General features: G+C 38.0%; 1 protein-coding gene across 1 annotated transcript in view; it reads right to left on the reverse strand.

The window, feature by feature from the left end:
• C9H12orf54 (chromosome 9 C12orf54 homolog) overlaps positions 1 to 4,089 on the reverse strand; it is a 28,708-nt gene extending 24,619 nt beyond the window's left edge. The window contains exons 1-2 of the mRNA XM_027594761.1: positions 4,047 to 4,089; positions 3,333 to 3,445 (exon numbers count right to left, since the gene is read on the reverse strand). Coding sequence (XP_027450562.1) covers positions 3,333 to 3,388 — 56 coding nt within the window. The 5' untranslated portion in view covers positions 3,389 to 3,445; positions 4,047 to 4,089. The remainder of the gene's footprint in view (positions 1 to 3,332; positions 3,446 to 4,046) is intronic.
• Positions 4,090 to 9,758: the final 5,669 nt, after the last annotated feature.

The raw sequence follows: 9,758 nt of genomic DNA on the forward strand, positions 1-9,758 counted from the left end.
AATTGTCTAAAGGCAAAAGACAAAGAGAATTTGGAAAGCATCAAGGAAAAGTGAATTGCTACGTACAAGGCTACTCCCAAAAGACTATAAGCAGACTTCTCAGCAGACACCTTGCAGGCCAGGAGAGAGTAGGATGAAGTAGCCAAAGTATTAAAAGAAAAAAACCTGCTAATCAAGAATACTTTACCTGGCAACACTATCCTTCAGAAATGAATGAGAGGTAGACTTTCCCAGACAAACAAAAGCTAAGCAAGTTCATCACCACTAGACTTGGTGTACAATAAATGCTAAAGGGATTTCATCAAGTTGAAATGAAAGGATGTTAAACAGGCAGAATGAAAACATGAAAGTGTAAATCTCCCTGGAAAAAATAAGTATGTAGTCTAATTCAGAATACTTCAATACTGTAATGGTGGTGCTTAAATCATTTTTAATGCTAGTATAAAAGTTAAAACCCAAGAATACTAAAAGTAACTGTAGCTACAATAATTGGTTAAGGGATACACATTACAGAATGATGTATATCTCGAGGCATCTGGCTGGCTCAGTTGGTAGAGCATGTGACTCTTGGTCTTGGGCATCATAATCCCTGATTTCAAGCTATATTACAAAGGTATAGTTATCAAATATTATGGTATTGTCATATAAACAGACGCATAAACCAGTGTAACCCAGTAGAGAGACCAGAAATTAACACACATATATACAGTTAACTAATCTTTGACTAAGGAACTAAGGATGCAAAATAGGAAAAAGATGGTCTTTTCAAAAAAACTGTGTTGAGGAAACAGGATATCCACATGCAAAAGAATGAAATTGAACCCTTATTTTAAAACATGCATAAAGGGCACCTGGGTGGCTCAGTTGGTTAAGCGACTGCCTTCGGCTCAGGTCATGATCCTGGAGTCCCAGGATCGAGTCCCACATCAGGCTCCCTGCTCAGCAGGGAGTCTGCTTCTCCCTCTGACCCTCTTCCCTCTCATGCTCTCTATCTCTCATTCTCTCTCTCTCAAATAAATAAATAAAATCTTTAAAAAAATAATAAAAATAAAAAAAAATAAAACATGCATAAAAATCAAACCAGCAGTGATTAAAGACTTAAACATAAGACCTCAAACTGTAAAGCTCCTAGAAGAAAACAAAGGGAAAAGCTCCATGACATTGTTTTTGGCAATGGTTTTTTGGATATGGCACCATAAGCCCAGGCAATAGAAACAAAATTAAACAAGTGGGACTATATCAAACTAATAACTTTTTGCACAACAACAAAAAATCAACAAAATGAAAAGGCAGCCTCTGGAATGAGAGAATATACTTGCAAACCATACATTTGATAAGGGGCTAATATCCAAAATACATAAGGAACTCATACAACTCAATATCAAAAAGGCAAATAACCCATTTGAAAAATGGGCAAAGGACCTGAATAGACATTGTTTCAAAGAAGACATACAAATAGCCAACAGATACATGAAAAGTGCTCAACTTCATTAATCATCAGGGAAATGAAAATCAAAACCACAGTGATAATGGTCATACATGTTAGAATGATTATCAAAAAGACAAGAAATAAACAAGTGTTGGCAAGCTGTAGAGAAAAGGGAACACTTGAGCACTGTTGGTGGGAATGCAAATTGATACAGCCACAATGGAAAACAGTATGGAGGTTCCTCAAAAAATTAAAAATAGAACCACCATATGGGCTAGCAATTCTACTTCTTAATATTTATCCAAGGAAAATGAAAACACTCTATATATAGCTGTATACAGAAGAATGAAACTTGACCATTCTCTTACACCATACACAAAGATAAAAAAATGGATGAAAGACCTCAATGTGAGACAGGAATCCATCAAAATCCTAGAGGAGAACATAGGCAGTAACCTCTTTGACATTGGCCACAGCGACTTCTTTTAAGACACGTCTCCAAAGGCAAGGGAAACAAAAGCAAAAATGAACTTTTGGGACTTCATCAAGATAAAAAGCTTCTGCACAGCAAAAGAAACAGTCAACAAAACAAAGAGGCAACCCACAGAATGGGAGAAGGTTTTTGCAAATGACACTACAGACAAAGGGCTGATATCCAAGATCCATGAAGAACTTTTTAAACTCAACACCCAAAACACAAATAAGTCAAAAAATGGGCAGAAGACATGAACAGACACTTCTCCAAAGAAGACCTACAAATGGCTAACAGACACATGAAAAAATGTTCATCATCGTTAGCCATCAGGGAAATTCATATCAAAACCACAATGAGATACCACCTTAAACCAATTAGAATGGCAAAAATTGACAAGGCAAGAAACAACAAATGTTGGAGAGGTTGTGGAGAAAGGGGAACCCTCTTACACTGTTGGTGGGAATGCAAGTTGATACAGTCACTTTGGAAAACAGTGTAGAGGTGCCTCAAAACATTAAAAATAGAGCTCCCCTATGACTCAGCAATTGCACTCCTGGCTGTTTACCCCAAAGACACAGATGTAGTGAAAAGAAGGGCCATATGCACCCCAATGTTCATAACAGCAATGTCTGCAATAGCCAAACTGTGGAAAGAGCCGAGATGCCTTTCAACAGACGAATGGATAAAGAAGATGTGGTCCATGTATACAATGGAATATTACTTAGCCGTCAGAAAGGATGAATACCCAACTTTTGCGTCAACATGGATCGGACTGGAGGGGATTATGCTAAGTTTCTCACTGGCTCTCAGACTTGAGGTCTAGTTAACTATTCTGAGCACTTTAATCAAAGATAGGCAGCTTAGAAACCTGGAAGACACTTTGACTCTCTCCCTGAGTTTCTACAAACTCTTATCTCAAAACATCTGTATACTTCAAAAGCTCAAGCCAAGTCCTGATTCCTTTCTGAAACTTTCTTGACCCATAAGCTCACTGCAAGCCTCCTTCCTTCCAACTTTATGGATAACATTGCCTGGCTCTCATACTCAGTTTCATGGGGGCAGATTCTGGCCCGCCTCCCCACCCTGGTCCAGGGAAGCATGGTTTTGGATGGCTGGCCTTGATTTACACCATAGATGATGTAAGGACTTCTACCAAAAGTTTATCCTGGGATAAATAAATGTACGTTGTATGCCCAACTAACTCCTAGAGGTATTTCAGATTGATGCCCACTCTCTAAATTGAAATGACAAAGATCTAATGTTCCTTCCATTGAGGAGGTGGAGAACAGAGAGGACGCATGAAAGTCCCTACCTTCCTCTATCAGGAAATAGGTGCAGCCAGAAGGGGGTTGGGAGACAGGTGACCCTAGTTCATGTCCCATACAGTATTTCTAAAGACTTTTGAAGATCATCATTAGCTCCATTTACCTATTCTGCTGCCTGGAGGTCCTCTGTTCTTGATCTTGGAAGATATGCTGTGCCATTTGTCCTTGAACAGAAACCAGAAACTCTGGAGCTGAAGATGGAGATAGCTCTAGGCCCTGGGAAGGCACAAATGATAGGGGGAGAGGGCAGGTGTATAGTGAGAAGAGCAGCATTTACTTACTAGAGAACTACCAGGACAGAGGTCTCCATAGTTCCTGAAGCATCTGTGTTTTGAATGGGTCAATGTGTGTCTGAAAAAGTAGGTGAAGAAAGAGAAACAACCTGAGTAAAAAATAATAGCCGGCTGAGATTGGGGCTAAGGAGCTGGCTAGAGGCTCTTTCAGGTGAAGGTGGGCTCAAAGGCAAGGATAAGAAGTAGTGTATAGTGAATTCAAGATAGGAAAATTCCCTATCCCACTACCCCACAGTCAGAATCTTCATGGTCAACTAAGGGTAGCACTACAGGCTGGAAGTCTATCAGCTCCAGCCTTCAAGTGCTTTGTAGAGGAGGAGGGAAATCTCATAGTTGATAGTGTCAAAAATACATGGAGTTGAGAGGCTAAAGTAGTGACCTAGACAAGAGTTAAATGCTCCTCTGAAAATTTGCTTCCCAGTTTCCCCCTCTCATCCTTCCCCACCTCCAAACCCAAGTCAGAACTAGTCCAGTTATGCCCAGAAAGTTACCCAGCTGGACTTCCCAAGTTGTACCTCACCCACCCCTTTCCCCCTAGAATTTCTCCTCTTTGAGCCCCATCTCACAACAACCCCATCTCATCTGCTCCTTATCTACCTTGCCCTTTTCAACTCTCTGTGACTTCAGCTGTGACATCATAGATCTGAGACAGTTGGCTGTCCCCTCCCACCCTCAGCCCAGGCTCCATTCAGTCCAAATGATAATGATAAAATAATGAGAGATTATGAAATTTGAGTTTTAATTTGTAAGATTTTTGCTGCTTCATTGCCTTCCACCCAGTGCTTCTGAGAGACAGTAGGAATGAGCTTAGAGGAATCCACCTTTAACTTTGAATTTCAAAACAAGGTCTGAAAAATTTGGCTTTCAATTTCTTAAAAAACTTTTTAAAATTCCAGTATACTTAACATACAGTGTTATATTAGTTTCAGGTATACAATATAGTGATTCAACGATTCTATACATTACTTAGTGCTCATCAAGATAAATGTACTCTTAAACTTCTTCACCTATTTCACCCTTTCCCTCGCCACATCCCCTCAGGCAACCGCTAGTTTATTCTGTGTTTAAGAGGTTTTTATTTTGGTCTCTTTTTTCTTTGTTCATTTGTTTTATTTCTTAAATTCCACATATGAGTGAAGTCATATGGTATTTGTCTTTCTCTGTCCGACTTATTTCACTTAGCATAATACCCTGTAGATCCATCCATGTTGTTACTAATGGCAAGATTTCATTCTTTTTATGGATGAGTAATATTCCATTGTTTGTATATACACCACCTCTTCTTTATCCATTCATCTATTGATGAACACTTAGGTGGCTTCCATATCTTGGCTATTATAAATAATGGTGCAATAAACATATGGATGCATGTATCACTAAATTAGTGTTTTCATTTTGGAATCCTTGTGTACCTTGTGCCCTCAGGCAATTCCACTGGGAGGCAACAGCTGGAAGCTTGTGCTTGGTTTCTCCTGGATTTTGCCACATGTGCTTTTTCCCTTTGCTTTTTCCCTAACCCTGTAATAAACTGTAACCATAATTAGGACAGCTTCCGAGTCCTGTGAGTCTTTCTGGTGAGTCATCAAGCCTGAGGGTATTCTTGGGACTCCCAACATAACGTCCCAAATCTCAGCAGCTTAAAACTGGAAAGGTTTGTTTTTTGTTCACATTACATGTCCTTTCTTGGTGGTGGTGGTGGGGGCTTAGAGGAAGTGCTCTGCTCTATATCATCCTCACTCACATAATCAAGCTGAGGCAGTTTCTTCTTCATGCTTCAGCAATTTCTGACATAGGAAAACAAAAACATGATGAATCATGCCTGTTTTAAAAAGTTTCCTTAAACCAACACGTAACCTTTACTCATATTTCATTGGTCCAAATAAGACATATAGGCACACTTAGCTTTGAGGTGGCTCAGAAGTTCTCTCCCATCATGGGGTCAGACAGAGAACTGGAGTATCGGTGAATAGCATTGCTAATTACCTCAGCATCTACAAGCTCTGAAAGTCCTGGCTTGAGACATCTACCATTTAGAACAGGATCTATTATGCAGAGAAAAAAAAATTACATAAGGAAACTGGAAAAGTACAGTTACATAACATTTAAGGAACTATAGACATCAAAGAAGAAAGAGGCAGTTCAGATTTGTCAAGAATAAGATTTTGGTGCACAAACAATGTGCAGTTCCTGAAGAGGAGGATAGATGGAAGCCAGCTTACAGGGAAAGTGGGGTTTAAGAAAAGAATTGATGGATAGGAAGTAATGTTAGTATACCTGGACATGCTGTTGAAAAGCACAGCAGCAGAAATAAGAGAAAAGATTTGATAAATTCTACTAAACTGCTTAAAATCTGTGTTTGAAAACCTACATAAAAGATTTACATGTTTTGGTGAAGATAAAAGTATATGAGTCTGTTCATCCAATGCTGAGACATTTCAATCTTTCTAAAATGAGAAGTATCACCAGGATAGGGGTTTTGTAAAAAAAAAAAAAAAAAAAGCCATGAGGTATCCTCATGGAAAGGGTGTATCAGGGATGAAACAATAATGAAGAGAGATCAAGAAGTTGACGTTAACATCAGCTTATTTTATTTTGTGAATGTTTGTTAAGCACCTGCTGTGTCTTGAGAACTAGGATGGAAACAGTGAAATAGCTGGAGGAGATGGTCCCAGTCCTTGAATGGCCCTTTTGTAGTTAAGCAGTAATGTTTGGGTGAGCTATGCAGTAATTGACAATGTTAATCAGGGAGGAGGTCAACAGAGTGGTCACTGTTACAATAACAAAACAGTAGAAAGGATGTGTGAACAATTACGGAAAGGAGGAGTCTATTCTATCCAAACATCCCAGTTATAAAATGCCATGAATGTTTAATTATTTGAGTTATGTGTTTTAAATGTTTACAGTTCAGGATTGTAACTGGTGTAATCCCTCTCCTGTAGCAGTCAACTAATATTTTCTAAATCCAGCTAGCTTCTGAACAATTCTAGTGAGTGAGGCTGAAGACAATTTATGCTTGCAATTGGCTGTAGCAGATCAGGCTGGAGCTTACTAGGAAAGCCTCAAGGGTATCCCCTCTCTTTTTTTGCATTTCTGATACTTTTGCGGAGAAGCTGAAGACAAAGTGGGCATCTGGTCAGTTTCTTCAGAAGTCTTTAGATGAGGGAGGCTAAAATCGTTGCCCAAGCAGTTGTTCTTGAGGTTGGACCCTGGGGACCTGTTTCCACAATTATCCTCAGCTAAGCTTCCTATGATCTGTCAGAGGAGGCAGAAGCTGCTGGAGCCTGAAGAGATCAGTGTAGTTTGCAGTAACAAGACCCTGAGATACCTGGCAGAATCTTCCCATTCTTCTCGCCCTGTGGCTAATAATGCTCAATGGGATCACAGTTGCTTCTCCCCAGGAAAATATTTTAATGTCATTGTGGATGTAGAGAATGCCAAACAAAAGGAAGAGCGAAAGCCAGAGAAGGCAGCTGACTGGAGAGGCTCACAGGCTTTTGGGCATTGAGGCCGACTTACCCAACCCACTAGAGAGAAAGTCAGATGAGCCAAGGGCCTTTCAGAATAATTGTCCCTGCCTGAGGCTCTGGAGGCTCAATTTCCTCTAGTCATTCTCAAAGTGTAGTCCTCAGACCAGATGCATCATCAGTATTGGCCTGCAAAGTTTAGCAAGTCAAGTTCTTGGGCTCCAGCCCTGTACCTACTGAATCAGAAGCTCTTGTGGGTGGGGCAGCCATCTGTTTTAATACGATTCAGAGGCACTCCAAAGTTTGGTAACCACTGATGTAGTTGGGTTTTTGTTTTTTGGATTTTTTTGTTTGTTTTGATTTTTTTTTTTGTTTTTTGATAGGATTACCAAGCACACAGTGGAAGGAGGTGAGCTATCTATCCACTACTAGGTTCAGACAAAACCGGCATTTTTTGTATTTATTTTGTACTGATCTTATGGCTTATTCATCTTCGAGTTCTGGAATGAGACCCTGATGATCACCTGTCACAGGCTGGTCAGATTCCATTTAATTCCATACTCTTTGGAATGTCTGCTGTTTGCTGACATGTTAGAGAGACCACATGAGACAGAAAGTTAACATTAACCTTAATGTGTGATTTAAGAACTACAAACAAAATACCTAGAAACCACCAAGAAGGGAAGGATTTTAACAGTAGGCTCAAATATGAATATTCAGGATAGCATTAAAGATTCTTTGCAGACTGGTTGTTATAATTATGATAATGTATATTCCTTGATTCAAAGATGCACATTTTTCATGTTTTAGTGTTTCTGAAATTCAAATGCATCTTACAGTTGATCTGTATCTTTAACATGATTTATTCTGCTTGACAAAAATATTAGCAATTAATAGGTGGTTTACCTTTTTCAGCAAATGACAGCTTAGAGGCAAATATATTAATAACCCAGCACTAATGGCTAGACAATGTGCTAAATGTTATGTGCACATCTCACTTAATTCTCACAACCAAGCTATGATAGTGCACAATTGTCAAATCCATTTTCTAGGCAAGGAAACAGGAGAAAGAGAAGTAGACTGAGCAGAGTAACAAGGCAGGTGAAGAGCAGAGCTGGGATTTGAGTTCAGCTGTGTTTAATTCCAGAGTCCATCCTTTTAATCTCAAGTATTACATGTTCACATCTCTCTCCCTTTACTAAACTGTTTCTTCTGCCTGGAAATTTTTTTTCTCTTCTCTTCCTAAAACTTGGTAATCTAGACAAGGCAAAGTCAAAGTATCTTTCCTGTGAAGATTTCCCTGACCATTTGATAAAGAATGTTTGTTTTTCTCCTCAGAACTCCCATAGCAATCTTGTCACACTGTTATAATATAAATTGCTATGTTGCATTATAGCTGTTAATACAACTTTCTTCCACACAATGTAAGTGTCTTAAAGGAAGGGACTCCGTCTTACTCATCTTTATAACCCCAGAGCCCAGTACAGTGCCTGGACAACAAGACTTTTGGCTGAATTGCTTAAACAAGTGTGTTCCTCTTACTTTACTGAGATATAGAGAAAGCTTTACAGACTTAAAATATCATTTATTGAGTACAAACTGCTGACATAGTATTATCTAAGAGCTTTACATGCTTTATAAATGTCTTGAGATAAATGAGTAAAATATTTAAAATAGCCTGTAACACATGTTAAAGACTCAATGTTATTATTTTTATTATTACTATTTTTAACTGCAAAACTCACTAAACTGACTTGCAAAAACTCACTGAAATAGTTACTATGATTGTCACTATAGATAAGTAAACTAAATAATAGAGGGCTAAGTAACTTATTCACAGACAAATATACAATAAAATATAAATATATTTGTATATGTACAAATATATACAATAAATATGGACATTTTGAACTTTGATCTTCATATATTTATAAAGAAAGACCCAGATTTTATATATATAAATATATTATTTATATATAAATTATTTATTTATAAATAATTATTATAAATATTTGTAAATATATAAATTATATATAAATATATATTTCATAATTTTACATAATACATAAAAGAGCAATGCCTGTAATGTAGACTTAATTTCAGTGTCTGTTAGTTTTTCTGTGCAGTCATGCTCTGCATGCTATTCTGGAACTGCTTAACTCCAGGTTGTCTTATTACTCAAGTCTTTTTCAACCTCTCTGCCCCCATTCCTGGGAGACCTGAAACAAAAACCTTGATAACTTTCTCTGGTTATGTCTCTGTTCAGATTTTCTGTTCTTCACATTTCTTTCTGGGATCTTTAACAACTCTCTCTGTACTCCAAGCCATGGCTTCTGTGACACTGTCTGTGAAAACATTTGAAAACAAACAAGCAAAAACTTCCAATAATCATAACTTGTCATTCTGGAATGGTGCCACAAGGAGGCAGTGGTGTCTTAATCATTAGGTCTGAACCAACTAGCTTATTTACTCAATTTATAACCTTGAGTTTTGCATATTTCATTTACAAAAAGATGCAAATCTGTTGATAGTTACTCAAACACCATTTTAAAAGTATATTTGGAATCAATGCTAAAAAGGAAAAATTTAGATATTAAAAAGGGAGTCAAGGTGTAATTTTGTATTTTTTCTCTTAACTCTTAGCTTATCCTAAATAACTTTAATTTTAGATTACATTAAAAGAAGAATAAAAGAGGAAAAGGGATAGGAAGGGAAAAAGTAGCCCACAGGCTCTATTCTCAGACACCAGGCTTGTTCAGCCAAACTCCACAT

Source organism: Zalophus californianus, chromosome 9 (assembly GCF_009762305.2).
Source record: "Zalophus californianus isolate mZalCal1 chromosome 9, mZalCal1.pri.v2, whole genome shotgun sequence".
Lineage (NCBI taxonomy): Eukaryota > Metazoa > Chordata > Mammalia > Carnivora > Otariidae > Zalophus > Zalophus californianus.